Genomic DNA, 17953 nt, shown 5'->3' with positions numbered 1-17953 from the left:
AAAGCAAAAGTCCCAAAATCCTTCAGTGAATTTGCTCCTCTGATCGTAAATTTCTCTTCTAGTTCTCTTGTAGTTTGGAGTTTGTGGTTTGTAGTTTGTAGTCTGTGGTTTGTAGTTTGTAGTCTCTGGTTTGTAGTTTCTGTTTTGTAGTTTGTGGTTTGTAGTTTGTGGTTTGTGGTTTGTAGTTTGCAGTTTGCGGTTTGTAGTTTGTGGTTTGTAGTTTGTGGTTTGTAGTTTGTGGTTTGTAGTTTCTGGTTTGTAGTTTGGGGTTCGTAGTTTGTAGTTTGTGGTTTGTAGTTTCTGGTTTGTAGTTTGTGGTTTGTGGTTTGTAGTTTGTAGTTTGTGGTTTGTAGTTTGTGGTTTGTAGTTTGTAGTTTGTGGTTTGTAGTTTGTGGTTTGTGGTTTGTAGTTTCTGGTTTGTAGTTTGTGTTTTGTGGTTTGTAGTTTGTGGTTTGTAGTTTGTGGTTTGTGGTTTGTAGTTTGTGGTTTGTGGTTTTCGGTTTGTAGTTTGTGGTTTATAGTTTGTAGTCTCTGGTTTGTAGTTTCTGTTTTGTAGTTTGTAGTTTGTGGTTTGTGGTTGGCAGTTTGTGGTTTGCAGTTTGTAGTTTGTGGTTTGTGGTTTGCGGTTTGTAGTTTGTGGTTTGTAGTTTGTGGTTTGTAGTTTGTGGTTTGTAGTTTCTGTTTTGTAGTTTGTAGTTTGTGGTTTGTAGTTTGTAGTTTGTGGTTTGCGGTTTGTAGTTTGTGGTTTGTAGTTTGTAGTTTGTAGTCTGGTTTATAATTTGTAGTCTCTGGTTTGTAGTTTGTAGTCTCTGGTTTGTAGTTTCTGTTTTGTCGTTTGTAGTTTCTGTTTTGTAGTTTCTGTTTTGTAGTTTGTGGTTTGTAGTTTCTGTTTTGTAGTTTGTAGTTTGTGGTTTGTAGTTTGTGGTTTGCGGTTTGTAGTTTGTGGTTTGTAGTTTGTAGTTTGTAGTCTCTGGTTTGTAGTTTGTAGTCTCTGGTTTGTAGTTTGTAGTCTCTGGTTTGTAGTTTCTGTTTTGTCGTTTGTAGTTTCTGTTTTGTAGTTTCTGTTTTGTAGTTTGTGGTTGGCAGTTTGTGGTTTGCAGTTTGTAGTTTGTGGTTTATGGTTTGTAGTTTGTAGTCTCTGGTTTGTAGTTTGTAGTCTCTGGTTTGTAGTTTCTGTTTTGTAGTTTGTAGTTTGTGGTTTGTGGTTTGTGGTTTGTGGTTTGCGGTTTGTAGTTTGTGGTTTGTAGTTTGTGGTTTGTAGTTTGTGGTTTGTAGTTTCTGTTTTGTAGTTTGTAGTTTGTGGTTTGTAGTTTGTGGTTTGCGGTTTGTAGTTTGTAGTTTGTAGTCTCTGGTTTGTAATTTGTAGTCTCTGGTTTGTAGTTTGTAGTCTCTGGTTTGTAATTTGTAGTCTCTGGTTTGTAGTTTGTAGTCTCTGGTTTGTAGTTTCTGTTTTGTCGTTTGTAGTTTCTGTTTTGTAGTTTGTGGTTTGTAGTTTCTGGTTTGTAGTTTGTGGTTGGCAGTTTGTGGTTTGCAGTTTGTAGTTTGTGATTTGTAGTTTGTGGTTTGTAGTTTGTGGTTTGCGGTTTGTAGTTTGTAGTCTCTGGTTTGTAGTTTCTGTTTTGTAGTTTGTAGTTTCTGGTTTGTAGTTTCTGGTTTGTAGTTTGTGGTTGGCAGTTTGTGGTTTGCAGGTTGTAGTTTGTGGTTTATGGTTTGTAGTTTGTAGTCTCTGGTTTGTAGTTTGTAGTCTCTGGTTTGTAGTTTCTGTTTTGTCGTTTGTAGTTTCTGGTTTGTAGTTTGTGGTTTGTAGTTTGTGGTTGGCAGTTTGTGGTTTGCAGTTTGTAGTTTGTGGTTTATGGTTTGTAGTTTGTAGTCTCTGGTTTGTAGTTTCTGTTTTGTCGTTTGTAGTTTGTGGTTTGTAGTTTGTGGTTTGTAGTTTGTGGTTTGTAGTTTGTGGTTGGCAGTTTGTGGTTTGCAGTTTGTAGTTTGTAGTTTGTGGTTTGTGGTTTGTAGTTTGTGGTTTGCGGTTTGTAGTTTATAGTCTCTGGTTTGTAGTTTGTAGTCTCTGGTTTGTAGTTTCTGTTTTGTAGTTTGTAGTTTCTGGTTTGTGGTTTGTAGTTTGTGGTTGGCAGTTTGTGGTTTGTGGTTTGTAGTTTGTGGTTGGCAGTTTGTGGTTTGCAGTTTGTAGTTTGTGGTTTATGGTTTGTAGATTGTGGTTTGTAGTTTGTGGTTTGTAGTTTCTGGTTTGTAGTTTGTAGTTTGTGGTTTGCGATTTGTGGTTTGTAGTTTGTGGTTTGTGGTTTGCGGTTTGTAGTTTGTGGTTTGTAGTTTGTGGTTTGTGGTTTGTAGTTTATAGTTTCTGGTTTGTGGTTTGTAGTTTGTGGTTTGTAGTTTGTGGTTTGCGGTTTGTAGTTTGTGGTTTGTGGTTTGTAGTTTGTGGTTTGTAGTTTGTAGTTTCTGGTTTGTAGTTTGTAGTTTGTGGTTTGTAGTTTGTGGTTTGTGGCTTGTGGTTTGTGGTTTGTGGCTTGTGGTTTGTAGTTTGTGGTTTGTAGTTTGTAGTTTGTGGTTTGTAGTTTGTGGTTTGTGGTTTGTAGTTTGTGGTTTGTAGTTTGTAGTTTCTGGTTTGTAGTTTGTGGTTTGTGGCTTGTGGTTTGTGGTTTGTGGCTTGTGGTTTGTAGTTTGTGGTTTGTAGTTTGTAGTTTGTGGTTTGTAGTTTGTGGTTTGTAGTTTGTAGTTTCTGGTTTGTAGTTTGTGGTTTGTGGCTTGTGGTTTGTGGTTTGTGGCTTGTGGTTTGTAGTTTGTGGTTTGTTTCTTGGCTTCTCTGTACAGCGCTGCATACCGATCATTGCTAACACGCTAATCTGCAGCTCAAAGGATCTGTGCACTAAAACCGTCACGTGCACGCTCACAGATATTACTGTGTGTGTGGATTATCACACACGCTCACACTGCACACACACGCCTCTGCTTTGGTGCTGCAGGAGGAAAACTGTTTTACTGAGTTGTGTTTTTGTAAATCTTCTGGCTGCCAGAAAAAGTCGTCAGTTATTGAAACTGTCTGAAAAAAGTTTAGAAGAAAACCATAAAACAGGATTTATTTGAAATCTTTTCATGTGAACACACAGAAAACTTCAAATCACACGTTCTTCCTTCAACAGAAGTACCAACGAAGAAGAGCCAACGAGTTCTGGTGTCGACGTGACACTTCGCCCGCTGTCATCGGGTGTCGGCGTTCGATCCTCGCGAGGCTTCAAAAACAGAAAGAAAACAGAGTCGCTTCCTTCAAACGGACCGAAACCAGATTCAGTTCTGGTGTCAGACCCGATGTCCCCTGTGAACGCGGCGTCTCGTTCAGTCTGCGGTTATGTAAGCGGCATCATCACCGTGGTAACAAATGTCTGTCGTCAAACAGACAAATAAAAACCAACAAAGAAGAAAAGTGAAAAGATAAGAGCAGAAATTTTCCCTTTGTGGCGAGCAGACCTCAGATCAGATCAGCGCTGTCCGGTGTACGCCCGGAACCAGGAAGTGACGGACGCCGCCGCCGACGAGATCATCCCCCCTGTGTTCGCTGACGGCTGAGACACCTGCAGTGCACTCTGGGAAAGATCCATGGACTAAAGAAGAAGAAGACGAGGAGGAGGAGGAATACAGCATTAGTGCTGGAAGATTAATCTGTTGTCATTTTCACTTCCTTTGATTTTCAAAACAAGATCACTGAGATCAAACGGCTTCTGTTCACAAGACGAGTCGACCAGTGCTGCTATTTCAGCTTTTATTTTGAAAATCAAGCATCCCTCCTCCAGCAGAGGACCAAACCGGAGTTTCAGCTCAAAACCCTGCTGTCAACTTGCTGACGATGTCCTAAAATCCTAAAAATGTCCTAAAATCCTAGAAACGTCCAAAAACCCTAGAAATGTCCTGTTATCCTACAACTGTCCAAAAATCCTAAACTGACCTTAAATCCTGGAAACGTTCTAAAATCCAAGAAATTTCCTAAAATACTAAAGATAAAATAATAATAAGAAAAAATAAATTATTAATAAATAATAATAATTCTTATTAATAATAATTATTCATAAATAAATAATTATTCGATGCCCCTAGTAATGTGACGTGGTCTCTGAGGTCCTGATGATTCAGGTGTGTCCTACCTGTGAGGGGATGTCACAGAATCGTGGACTGGGCACCGTCTCCCAGTCCGTCCCCAGGTCTGTCTCCTCGTCTGTCACCGCCTCGTCCCCGCTCTCCTCCGCCGGCCCCGCCGCCTCCGGCTCCACAAACTCCATCGACTCCTCCAGGTCAGCGCTCACCTCGAACGGACCCGTCCTGGACCGGGACCAGAGACAGACCGGAACCAGGATCAGACAGAGACCCGTCAGATCACAACACGCCACCGTTTTTTAACCAAACTTAACGAGAAACCGAAAATTTCAGATTTCTGAAATCGACCTGTGGAGTCTCACCTGCCCAGGTTGTCGTTGTCGGGGGCAACCAGAAACATGATGTTCCTCAGAGTGTGATGAGGGTGGAGCTTCTCACTGTCCACATGCTGAACACACACACACACACACATATAAAACACACACACATATAAAACACACACACACACACACACACACATATAAAACACACACACCCACACATATAAAAAACACACACACACACACACACACACACACACATACATAAAACACACACACACACACATAAAACACACACACACACACACACACACACATATAAAACACACACACACATAAAACACACACACACACACACACACATATATAAAACACACACACACACACACAAAACACACACACACACACACACACACATAAAACACACACACACATAGAACACACACACACCCACACATATAAAACACACACACACACACATATAAAACACACACACATATAAAACACACACACACACACATATAAAACACACACACACACACAAAACACACACACACATAAAACACACACACACACACATAAAACACACACACACACAAACACACACACACAAAACACACACACACACACACACACACACAAAAAACACACACACACAAACACACACACACACACACACACACACACACACACATGCGAGCACACACACACACACACACACACACACACACACACACACACACACACACACACAGGTAAAATACCTGAAACACTTTCAAATATTGTTCCTCAGGGACGATCAATATTCACAACTGACATTTCAAGTTTGTCTCTTGTTGTCTTATATTGTCTAATGCTGTCCCATGTGGTCTCAGACTGTCTCATGTGGTCTCAGGTAGTCTCAGACTGTCTCATGTGGTCTCAGGTAGTCTCAGGCTGTCTCATGTGGTCTCAGGTAGTCTCAGGCTGTCTCATGTGGTCTCAGTTAGTCTCGGGCTGTCTCATGTGGTCTCAGTTAGTCTCGGGCTGTCTCATGTGGTCTCAGTTAGTCTCGGGCTGTCTCATGTGGTCTCAGACTGTCTCATGTGGTCTCAGTTAGTCTCGGGCTGTCTCATGTGGTCTCAGACTGTCTCATGTTGTCTCAGTTGGTCTCAGGCTGTCTCATGTGGTCTCAGTTGCCTCATGCTGTCTCTGACCTGGGAGAAGCAGAGGTGCAGGACGTTGGTGTTGAGTTTGCTCAGCGCTCTGGTGAATCGATATCTGCTCAGATTTTCTCCACAGAACTCACTGAGAAACAAACAAACATCAAGTCAGACACACTGAGAACTGACGCTCTGTTCCCAGATGTTCTGTTCCCTGACGCTTTGTTCTCTGACACTCTGTTTACTGAAACCGCGTTCCCTGACACTATGTCCTCTGACGCTCTGTGTTCCCTGATGCTCTGTCCTCTGACACTCTGTTTACTGAAACCGCGTTCCCTGACGCTCTGTCCTCTGGCACTCTGTTCCCTGACGCTCTGTCCTCTGACACTCTGTTCCCTGACGCTCTGTCCTCTGGCACTCTGTGTTCCCTGATGCTCTGTCCTCTGACGCTCTGTCCTCTGACACTCTGTTTACTGAAACTGCGTTCCCTGACGCTCTGTCCTCTGACACTCTGTTCCCAGATGTTCTGTTCCCTGACGCTTTGTTCTCTGACACTCTGTTTACTGAAACCGCGTTCCCTGACACTCTGTCCTCTGGCACTCTGTCCTCTGTTCCCTGACGCTCTGTGTTCCCTGACGCTCTGTGTTCCCTGACGCTCTGTCCTCTGACACTCTGTTCCCTGACGCTCTGTCCTCTGACACTCTGTGTTCCCTGACGCTCTGTCCTCTGATGCTCTGTGTTCCCTGACGCTCTGTCCTCTGACACTCTGTTTACTGAAACCGCGTTCCCTGACGCTCTGTCCTCTGGCACTCTGTTCCCTGACGCTCTGTCCTCTGACACTCTGTTCCCTGACGCTCTGTCCTCTGGCACTCTGTGTTCCCTGATGCTCTGTCCTCTGACGCTCTGTCCTCTGACACTCTGTTTACTGAAACTGCGTTCCCTGACGCTCTGTCCTCTGACACTCTGTTCCCAGATGTTCTGTTCCCTGACGCTTTGTTCTCTGACACTCTGTTTACTGGAACCATGTTCCCTGACACTCTGTCCTCTGACACTCTGTTCCCTGACGCTCTGTCCTCTGACACTCTGTGTTCCCTGACGCTCTGTCCTCTGTTCCCAGATGTTCTGTTCCCTGACGCTTTGTTCTCTGACACTGTTTACTGAAACCGTGTTCCCTGACCGTCTGTCCTCTGACACTCTGTTCCCTGACGCTCTGTCCTCTGATGCTCTGTGTTCCCTGACGCTCTGTGTTCCCTGACGCTCTGTCCTCTGGCACTCTGTGTTCCCTGACGCTCTGTCCTCTGGCACTCTGTGTTCCCTGACGCTCTGTGTTCTCTGACGCTCTGTGTTCCCTGGCGCTCTGTTCTCTGATGCTCTGGTGAGTCCCTGAAGGCAGCAGCGGGTGTCCCCTGTCTCACCTGTTGCAGAGCTTCTTGGGCAGGTTGATGTCCAGGATGTGGGACAGGATGGTGACGAGCTGCGTAGCGTAGCAGAGAGCGGCGCTGATGGTGTGGGCCGGGTTGATGTGGTCCAACTCTGAGGACAGACAGGAAGACACATAGGAGGACAGAAAAGAGGTCGGAGAGCAGAGGACAGAAAGAAGGACAGAGAAGGAGGCTCTGAATCAGTTACTTAATACAACAACTTCATTATTTTTTGGGGTAGACTGATGGACCAATTTAGTGATACTCAACTTAAGGTCTGCAGGCCAAATCTGGCTGTCCTAAAGTGTCCTAAAATCCTGGGAATGAATTAAAATTCAAGCAATGTCCTGAAATCCCCCAAATGCCCTAAAATCCTAAAAAAAATTTTTAAAAAAACCCACGCAAAAATCTGTAAATGTCCAGAAATCCTTCCATCGTTCGAAAACAGAAGCCTGTATGGGGCCGCTGTGAGGGGCCCCTGGCCTCTTGTCATTTGGCCCCTGAACAAACACAGTTGAGTATCTCGGGACAAATTGTCGCGTCTTGCCTTGAAGCCCCACCCCCCGGTGCCTCACCTGGGCCCTGATTGGTGCTCTTCTCCTCCACCCAGCTGTAGTAGGCGGAGCAGTCCCCGTTGCTGGGCAGGGTGACGGGGGGCCCCGTGATACTGATGCTGGTCTCTCCGTTCTGGTCGTCCCAGATCCAGCGTCCCGACAGGTAGGTGGTCCTCCGTGCCTCGGCCAGCTCGCTCACCGTGCTGGAGGTCAGCGCTGGGTCGCACTCCGCCACCACATCAGCAGGGTCTCTGAGGGACAGACACGGGGACAAAAGACGACGTTTTATTCTAAAAACTCATTAAAGATTTTAGTCAGTTTAGATTCAGTTTATTTATTCACACACAAACAAAAAAACACGGAAACGGTTTTTAGTTTCAGCTCTGATGTCAGAAACTTCACAAACAGAGCTCATACACATTTTTAACAAGAACTTTCCAGGACTTTTCCAGGACTTTGAGACAAATTTTAGGGAGCAAACATTCATTCTCCTAAACGCTTCTTTTTCATCACTTTACAACAGCGTTTAAAATCTGCATTATTTTCAAAAATAAAGAATTCAGCGCAGGATCAGAACTGAATATTAAAATCTAATTTAGGGACTGTCTGTTATTTATGAGGGGAGGGGGGGCGTAATTTCATTCTTGTTTTTTGGAAAAATGTTGGCAACTTTTTTCTTTCTTTTTTGTGGGATTTTTAAAGAAAAACTTTTGACGACATTTTTGTCTTTAATTTTTTTTTTTGACAAATTTATTTTGGCAATTTATTTTCTTTAAAAAATGTTGGTTATTTAAGAAAAGATTTTAGCGAACTGTTTCCTTAAAATATTTTTGGTAATTTTGCAAGTAAAGGGACATTACTTTTTTTTGAAATTTTGATGCCAATTTACCAAAAAAAGCTTTTTCTTTTTCTTCTTTTTTTTTTTTAAAAAAAAACATGCCTTCCAAACATCAAAAAAAAGACACCATTAATCTCAGCCAGAAACTGTAACTAAAAAATTGTACTGTGTTGTAATTTCTGATGGTCCTTGAACACATCATGTGTTATTATTCAGGTTTACGTAACAAAATTCCAGGACTTTTCCAGAACTTTCAGGTTATATTTAGTTTTCCAAAACCTTTTTCAGGCTTGGACACTGCTATTTACAGATTCCATGACTTTTCCAGGTGCTTCATGACCCTTATGGCCCCCGCATGTGTGTGTGCTCTCACCTGCTGCCCTGCTTCTCCTCCTGCGTGGGGAAGATGTGCGTGGTGAGCTCCAGGATGTGTTCCCGTCTCAGCGCCGCCAGCTGGCTCAGCCGGCTCTGCAGCTCGCGGCTGCGTCTCTCCAGCAGCTCGCCCAGACGGCGGTTGTGGCGCTCGATCTTGTCCCGTTTCTCCTGGTGGCGCCCGGCCCGGCGCTGCAGCCGCTGGCTCTCCTCCTGGGAGCGCAGGAGCAGGTCTTTATCTGCAGGAGGAGGAGGACAGGAATCTTTTATTCGGCAAAAACGTACAGGTTGCTTTTCCAGCGTCGTGCAGAAACGTGATGAAACGTTCAGTGAAATCACATCAGACCAGAGAATCCCTCAGAAAATCCTCTGTAAACAATAAAAATACAGATTTCACATTTTTAACTAAAGGAAACGTGCATGCAGAGGGGCTAAGCGTTACGGGCTGAAAACGCCACTGCGATACTTTTAGGTTAAATCTCGATACACCAAGTTTCCCCCAAAATGAAGTCTCCTCAGAAGCATTTCGCTGATGCCAGAACACGGAGACATGATCCAGCATTACTTTTGTCTTTTATTTTTGCCCCATGGACAGAGGACACGTCCTCGCCGCAACGGCTGTGGGTTCGATTCCGGAAAATCCCAAAAAACTAAAACTAAAAAATGTATCTTATTTTTTTTAACTAAAATTCCCTCTTCTGATTCAAACGACATTCGGTACTTTGAAAAAGTATCGACACCGTTCCACGAAGATCAATAATCATTAGTGATGTAGATTACTACACTGGTGAGAAAGTACTTCACTTTACTCTAATGCTACTTTTAAATCAGAGAAAAAGAAAAACATTTATTCCGTAACGCGACAGAAGGATTTCCAAAATCTCAGACCATATAAAGTCTCGTACGTCGATCCGAAGTCAAACCTTCAGCCTCAGTTGAGGTGACTGAGAATAAATAACTCACCGCTCTTCACCTCCTCGTTGCCCCCGGCGACCGCCTCCTTCAGCTGCTCGATTTTCATCTTACACGACATGATCTTCCATTTCTGAGGACGGACGACACGTTAGATTCATCAGTCTGACCTGACTGAATTTCACGACCATCACCTCTTTACAAACTTTCGATAAAAATACAGAATATTAATCACTCTGAATATGAAACAACTTTTTAAAATAATACTTTTTATTTGACACAACCCATCATCTTCAGCCACGCATGAATTAAAATGTTTTCTTTATAAAGCAGCAAAAGTCTTCACAATTAAAAAAAACCCAAATTTATTTTGACGTAAGTGGCAGTCAAAAATGCTATTACAAATTTAAAAACTTATTAGGAACTGAAATGAAATTAAAAATCACTAAATGTATCCAACACAAATACTTAACTTTCAAAATCATCTTCATTATAATGGCGTGAAACTTTTTTTTTTTTTTAATATTTCAATCAGTAAAAAAAAAAACTTTTCAGAGAAAAAAATTAAAAATTTACAATATTAAAAAGCAACTTTGGTCAAGCAAATTAAATTCAGTTTCAGACCTGCAAACACATTTAAAAATGTAAAAGATAAAGTTTGTTATGGATCAGTTTGAACTTGGACAAGGCAATTCACTGATGGTTTCAAACAAAACGCTTTATGTTGGCCTTTTAATGCTTCCATAGAGGCCGAAGACGTTTACGAGTGAGTCAACGTGCCGCGGGGCATTGCTCTGCGGCTGGTTTATGTGGGTGAATAAAATAAGTGAACTCACCATCTCGTCCGCCTGCAGCTTCCTGTCCATGTCCCGGATGACTCTGCGAGGAGACAACAGCTGTTTTTATTGATTTGGACACAGACGGACATTCAGCCGCCGACCTGCGAGGCCGCAACACTGTTTACGTCAATCACATGACCTGATGCTTTTTCAGCCCTAATTAGGATTGTATCTCTGATAACGGTATCACACTGAGGTCAACGGTCTATAACGGTGTTTACTTGTGCTGCAGCTGCTCCTTTTCCTCTCTGAGCTTCTTCAGTCGCTCCAACTTCTCAATAAATCTGCAGAAAAAAGACAGACACAACTGTCACATCATTAGAAAATCGTTCAGACTTTACAGAGAAGCTACAGTCGTGGATGAAATAAATGTAGTTTATTCCAAAACCCACAGATTTAGACAGCATTTTAAATCAGAATAATAATAAAAAAAAATTGTTTTTTTAAATATTGCCAAACATATCAAAGGTAAATAAAACTATAAAAGAAAGAAAAGCAGAATCCTAAAACATTTGAGGGGAAAAAGCCAAAAAATTTAAGGAAAAAATAAACCTTGAAAAAACGTGCATACTGCACAAGGGTTAGGAAGGCACGTTTTCTTCATAAATCACTCAACATTTTAAATAATGAATAAGTGCCCAAATATTGCAATTATAAAATTGCAAAACAAAGAAAAAAAATGAAAGGAAAAACAAATCTCAAAAAACAACACAAACAAAACAACTTTTTTAAAGAAAAGGATGCCAAAAGTTTTAAGTAAAAAATCCCAACTTGCCTTTAAAAAAGATTGATGAATAGAAAATACAACCTATAAAGTTACATGCCCCTCCCCTAAAGTCAAAATGAAGAAACCTTCAGCCCCTCCCTGTCCTTAAAGAATGATTATATATGCCTCCCCCTCCCCTCTGATAAATAGCCAACAGTCCCTTGTTGTTGTTGTTGTTGTGCTGCTAGCAGCTGTACAGATCCATGGTATTCCCCAGAGTCCACTTTGGGAACATGACCTCTGACATTAGAGCTGTGAGGACGAAGTTATTTTGGGTCCACATGCTGTGCAGCTCTCACAAATGAAGACAAGAAAACATTTCAGATCGGTTGATATTAATGTTGCATTGATGTTAATGCCGAACTCTAAAGCTGGTTCAGACATACACTGATAACGCATGTAACCTGATTTATTCTCTAATTTTGCGGAAAAGAAATCAAAGCCAACGTAAAATCACCAAATCTGGTGACGGAGTCTGGCATTAACAGGGAGGAGAGTGGAGAAAAGCTCCACATCAGGAGCAATAAAGACCTCGCTGCTGATGCCGAAATGTAAAGAGGGTGAAAGCTGTTTTAGAGAAATCAGATTTTACCTGATATGTTGACGGATTTTTCCGGAAAACTACGGCTTTTGTTAAATTACTGAATTTGTCTATGGAGATCGGCATCGAGCAGTGAGAGGAGAGTGCAGAACAGCCTGAAATCCGGAGGACTAAAGCCCTCGCTGCTGATGCCGAACTGTAAAGAGGCTCATACTTCTTCAACAATCAGCAGCTGTATCCTGAAAAGTTGCGTTAATACGCTGAAAAGTTAAGGTTTCTGTAAAATCTTCAGCTTTGTGTCTGGGGTTCGGCATTAGCAGCGGCAGAGCAGCGGAGAACAGGCTGTCAGCCTAATGCTTTCGGCCCCGGACTCCGGACTTTACCTCTCGGTGTTCCTGCCGTCGAAGTACACGAAGTCCCCGGCCTGGACGCACCGGGCGCAGGTGAGCCTGCGGCGGGAGGTGCTGCACAGGGGGCACCGCTCCACCGCCACGTACAGCCCCTCCGCGTCGTCCACCGACTCCACCATCACGCAGCCCGGGCCGGAAGGCGCGGGGTGCGGGTGGTGGGGGCGGAGAGGCGGCCTCCCGCCGAGGTGAGGGCCGGCGGATGAGGCGGCACGGTCCGGGCCGAGCGGGGGGAGCCCCGCGGAGGACGCCATGGAGCTAACGGAGCTAACGGCTAAGCTAATGCTAACGCTATCAGAGCTAGCCGCTGAGCTGAGCGCGCGCTACGTCTCCATGTCGGTCAGCTGACTGTTAAAATGTCCCAAATATCTGCGTCACGTTTCATAAACGCTGAGAGCAGAAACGCGCTGAAAGTCCCGCAGATGTTTTTGTTTTGATGAGCCAACGATGAGTCCGCCACTTCCGGTTTCGCCTGAGAACGTGACGGGTTTGTTTATGAAATGACGTCAGCGCCGTGGGCGGAGCCGAAGACACACCGCAACGTCAATCAGAGGCAAAATAAAAACTAAATAAATAAATAATAAAATAAAATAAAGTAAAAACATCAGAGGAAAATAAAAACATGAATAAAATAAAATAAAGTAAAACCATCAGAGGAAAATAAAAACATGAATAAAATAAAATAAAGTAAAAACATCAGAGGAAAAATAAAAACGAGTAAAATAAAATAAAAACATTAGAGGAAAATAAAAACATGAGTAAAATAAAATAAAGTAAAAACATCAGAGGAAAATAAAAACATGAATAAAATAAAGTAAAAACATTACAGGAAAATAAAAACATGAGTAAAATAAAATAACGTAAAAACATCAGAGGAAAATAAAAACATGAATAAAATTAAGTAAAAACATCAGAGGAAAATAAAAACATGAATAAAATAAAATAAAGTAAAAACATCAGAGGAAAAATAAAAACGTGAATAAAATAAAAAAAATTAAAAATATCAGAGGAAAAATAAAAACATGAATAAAATAAAATAAAGTAAAAAAACTCAAATGTTGCCTTTTTAGGTCAAATACTGAAAAAAATGAACAGAACAAAAACACAAAAATCAAAAGTTTGACCTAGAATTGGAAGACACAGATTTTTTTAGGTCAAATAAAAGAGAATGTAAACATTTGAAGACATTATTTAAAAATCAGCTGGAAAAAAAATCAAGTCCGATTTAAAAGACGATAATTGAACATTTCAAAAGTTTAAAAACAGAAAATCAGAGTTTGAGCTTTGAACAAGTTTTCTGCGCAGAATTTTGTCAGACCCATTTATTTTCTTTCAACAGAGACTTTAAAACAAAGAGCTGACTCATTTTCCATCCACAACACAAAATAAAACAGATTCACACTAAATATTATTTACACATAAACAGGAAGTGACGTCACTGTTTCCTGAAGCCTCTCAGGATGGGATAAATGTTCTCAAACGCCTCATAGATCTCAGCTCGTTCTTTAGCTCCTGAAATTCAACACAAGACTGCAGAGTTATTACAACTTTATTTATAACCTGTGTGTGGAAATGGACGGCGTTCACCAAAGAAAAAAAATCATAAAATCAAAAATAATCTCAGAATCCCGAGATCTTTTCTATAAAAATATTCTTTATGATGAGAAAGCTCCTAAAATAAGGAGACGAACATCTTGTAAGAAATCAAAAAACAAACCCTCCAGAGTTTGATTACCTGTCAGGACAACTTTCCCGGACACGAAGATGAGCAGGACGATGCGAGGCTTCACCATGCGGTAGATGAGGCCCGGAAACAGCTCCGGCTCATAACTGTGCACCAAAAAGACGCTGATAATTACAACCGTCTGTCTGAAGAGACCGACTGACCAGAGAGGAAGTCTGAGCGTTTTAAAGTTCTTTGAAATAAATAAAAGAATTTCATGTGCAGGGTTCATTCACATTTTTATGAATAACTTTCCAGGACTTTTCCAGGACTTTGAGGCAAATGTTACAGACCAAACATTCTCTGAAATGACCACAGATACATCAGGTTCTTGTAAGCAGAGGGGCATACGACTTTAAGTGGCTGGATTTTTTTTGTATTTTACTGCCAATTTTTAAGGAAAATATTCCTTCAGAACTCGTCACTTTTAAATAAAAAATTGGCATTTTTTTCCTTTATTTTTTTTCAAAGGAAAAAAAAACCTCTTATTTTTTTGATTCCTTGATTTTTTTAGCTATTTCTTTTTCTTTAAAAGAATTTGGATGATTTTGTTCCCTTTTTTTGTCATTTTTAAGAAAAAGTTTTGACATTTTCTTTTCTTTAAACATTTTGGAGGATTTTTAAAGAAAACATGTCTTCCAAACCTACAGGCTCATGGTTTTGGAAAATTACTTCAAATCACCATAAATGATCCCGTTTATACAAAGCAGATTTATTAATTATCAGCCAGAAGCTGAAACAACAGAAATTATCGTTATTAAACGGGCTTGTGAGAAAGATTTTCATGAGTTTTCCAAAACCTTCAGGACATATTTACTTTTCCAAAACTTTTCCAGGCCTAGAAACTGCTATTTGCAGCGCGTCTACCTGCTGAACTGCTGGTGCGTCAGGACCAGGCCCTCCAGTCTGATGGGGAAACAGACGTCGCAGCTCGCCACCATGTTCTGGATCTTAAAGTCCAGGAAGCGGGCAGGGAAGCCCAGTTTCTGGACCACGCGGGCGTATTTCCTCGCTGCGAGCCGCGACTGCTCCTCACTGCACGCGCTCAGACCGGTGGACAGACAGGGGGACAGACAGGTGAGCAGACAGGGGGACAGACAGGTGAGCAGACAGGGGGACGGACAGGGGGACAGCCTGACCTCTTGGCTCCGGTGCAGACCATCTTCCCGGAGCTGAAGATGAGCGCGGTGGTCCGAGGCTCTCTGATCCTCATGATGACGGCCGCGAAACGCTGAAACAACAAAACTCAACACGTTACATCGATCGTCATCCGTGTTTGAACGAGGACGGACAAACTGTGAGGACTGTCCAAAAACTTTATGACAATGTTTCTCGACACCTGATTTCACCATCTACAGTCCTAAAATAAATGAATGAAGCATTATTCTTTAAAAATTGCAGCGATATTTTGGCAGGTTTGAGAGCTTTTTTTGGTGATTTTCTTTTTTTCCCTCAAACTTTTTGGTGATTTTTAGAGAAAACACGCATCCAAACCTGCGAGCCTCTCTATACTGTTTCAGCTGAATATACATCAAAACAGTTTATAGATGACTGCATTTTGTTTTAGTTACAGTTTGCAGAGCGTCCCACCGTCCCACCGTTCCCGGACCAGAGGTTTCACAAATAACTGAAGACGCAAAATCCAAAGTCAAATCCACCTGAAATTTAACTGGAACCAAACAGCTGAACAGGAGGCCTTCAAAGACGGCGCTACCTTCGGGTTGTACTCTGCATTTCTGGCTTGGAGGGCTATGAACTTCAGATCCAGAGGACAGCCGAGGTTCACCGTGGAGACGATGTTTCTAAACACACACACACACACACACACACACACACACACACACACACACACACACACACACACACACACACACACACACACACTATCAGTTCTCCAGTATCAGCACTGCAGTATCAGTACTGCATAGGGCTGGGCGATAAAACAATAACGATATCAATCATGATATAACTTTTGCTTGATTGAAATATGAGACGTAATCGATAGAAATTCGATAGAACAAATTCCAGCCACGTTTTGACAGACAACACGAACAGCCAATGATAATAAGAATAGCGCAGCGGAGAACCAAACGCAGTGAAGGACTTTGACTGTCGAACAGCTGAGTGTTTGACAGCCACAGCATTTCATCATGGCGGATCAAACAGCCGATGGTCCGACAGCAGCGCAGTGAGACAGATGAACAGTGCAGCTTCTCCTCACAGCACCAAAGTGTCTGAAACAGACACATCTGCAGAGGTGAAAGTGACTTCTTTAGTCCTCCAGTTGGTGATGCCTGTTCTACCGTATATTTGTCATGTTCAATGTTTGACAGAAAATAAAGATTTAAACCAAAATTATATTAATTACCTTATAATATCTTCATATCTCACTTAGGAGTCAAAGGGTCGACTGATTTTATTTTATTCCATATCACCCAGCCCTAGCAGGTATCAGTACTGCAGTATCAGTAAAGTAACTTACTGTAGCTGCGGGATGATTCCTGACCTCTCGGTCACTGGGGTAACAGGGGTCATGGGGGTCATCGGGGTCATGGGACAGAAGGGGGAGGCGACCAGTGCCGCCATGGACGGCCCCTTCTGGGGTTCAGCTGCTGCTGCTGTGGAATCCTGGGAGTTGAAGTCCAGACAGATGGCGCTGTCGTGAGACAGGTCCAGAGCTGCCGTGTGACTCGCCGCTGAAACACGACCACAGAGTTAACCTGCACCATGTGACCTCACGCAGGCCACGCCCAAAAGTGTTGACAGACTTTTTTGCCTTTAAAATGTTTGTGTGAAATTTAAAGAAAACTTAGGCCCGCAGTGTCATACCTGTGTCATCATGACGACTCGGCTCCTCCTGCGTGCTGAGGTCATCAGGTAGGAAGCTGAGGTCGAGCTCCTCCCCCAGCTCGCCACTCGGTCCCGCCTTCCCCGCCAGTGAGGGGGCGGGGCACTGGAGGCCCAGCTCCTCCCCCAAAATGAAGCTGGAGTCCTACAGGGGAAAAAAAAAAGTTTATTTTTAATCTATTTATTATTATTATTTTAAATATTGTTGTTATTCCCTATTCAGTGTTTTATTTTTAAGGCTGACAAACCGGGAAATCTTCTGTATCGTGCTGCAGCGACACGGCATCATAATAATTGTGAATAAACAATAAATCTTTCTTTCACATCATTCTCTTCATAAAAGACTGAAACATGAATCCACAGTGAGAGCGTCCGCTTACACGCTGACATTTCTTCAGTTGAAGTCTGCAGGATTTAGTGCTGCAGCTGCAGCTTCACGTCACTTCAGAAAAATCGTAAAAAGTGGCCAGAAAATTACATCAAAATTAGCTGATGAATGAATAAATTAAAAAAGGGAGGGAACCTCAACAGAAAATTATGAAATACGTTGTGAAAACTAAACAATAAATAACAATAAATAAATATTAAAATATGATGACTTGAAATGTGGGTTTGCAACATGTTTCATGTTTTCTGACAACACTCAGAAAGTGATTTGTTTTCCTCTTAGAATATTCAGAATAAATGAGACAGTTTGACTTCACATGAGAGAGAAACGTAAAAAAAAAAAAGGAAATTTTAAATAAAGTTTTGGGAGTCAAACAGAGTCAGTCTGTACTCACATTTGCAATGGAGTCATCAAAGTAACGCTCCAACGCTGACTCATCCATGATTTCAAGCACCATCAGACCTGATCCAGGACCTGCAGCCAGGCTGAGAGCTGCACAGCTGCATCTAATCCTCAGCTGATCAACACACACACACACACACACACACACACACACACACACACACACACACACACACACACACACACACACACACACACACACACACACACACACACAGTCTGACAAAAAGTGAAAGAAAAACAGTATAAATAATATCAAACATGTATATAAAATAAAAAGAAGAAATGTAACAATGCTCTCTACAACATCTCTAAATATTTAACGAACATTAAAGCTCTCTGCTGTTTATCTCTTCATCACATGGAAATATTCTAAATGT

The 17953-nt window shown here is 42.1% G+C and overlaps 2 protein-coding genes across 2 annotated transcripts; both read right to left on the bottom strand.

Annotated features, from left to right (window-relative positions):
• Positions 1–3065: 3065 nt before the first annotated feature.
• On the bottom strand, positions 3066–12710 carry atg14 (autophagy related 14). Its single transcript, XM_042501449.2, has 11 exons — positions 12190–12710; positions 10721–10783; positions 10497–10539; positions 9712–9793; positions 8750–8987; positions 7560–7789; positions 6979–7096; positions 5618–5708; positions 4464–4549; positions 4152–4326; positions 3066–3614 (listed from the first exon to the last, which is right to left on the bottom strand). The coding sequence occupies exons 1-11, from the start codon at positions 12465–12467 to the stop codon at positions 3492–3494; spliced, it is 1527 nt and encodes a 508-aa protein (XP_042357383.1). The 5' UTR covers positions 12468–12710; the 3' UTR covers positions 3066–3491.
• An 803-nt stretch (positions 12711–13513) lies between these two features.
• tbpl2 (TATA box binding protein like 2) lies at positions 13514–17721 on the bottom strand. The gene is made up of 8 exons (XM_042482009.2): positions 17566–17721; positions 16766–16928; positions 16419–16632; positions 15651–15738; positions 15076–15167; positions 14804–14971; positions 13949–14043; positions 13514–13725 (listed from the first exon to the last, which is right to left on the bottom strand). Exons 1-8 carry the CDS (start codon positions 17626–17628, stop codon positions 13649–13651), a joined length of 960 nt encoding a protein of 319 aa, XP_042337943.1. The 5' UTR covers positions 17629–17721; the 3' UTR covers positions 13514–13648.
• Between the last annotated feature and the right edge of the window lie 232 nt (positions 17722–17953).

Source organism: Plectropomus leopardus, chromosome 14, assembly GCF_026936395.1.
Source record: "Plectropomus leopardus strain MGB_pleo_1.0 chromosome 14, ASM2693639v1, whole genome shotgun sequence".
Taxonomy (NCBI): domain Eukaryota; kingdom Metazoa; phylum Chordata; class Actinopteri; order Perciformes; family Serranidae; genus Plectropomus; species Plectropomus leopardus.
The sequence above is the reverse complement of the archived record's forward strand: the minus strand, read 5'-3'. Positions and strand labels throughout refer to the sequence as shown.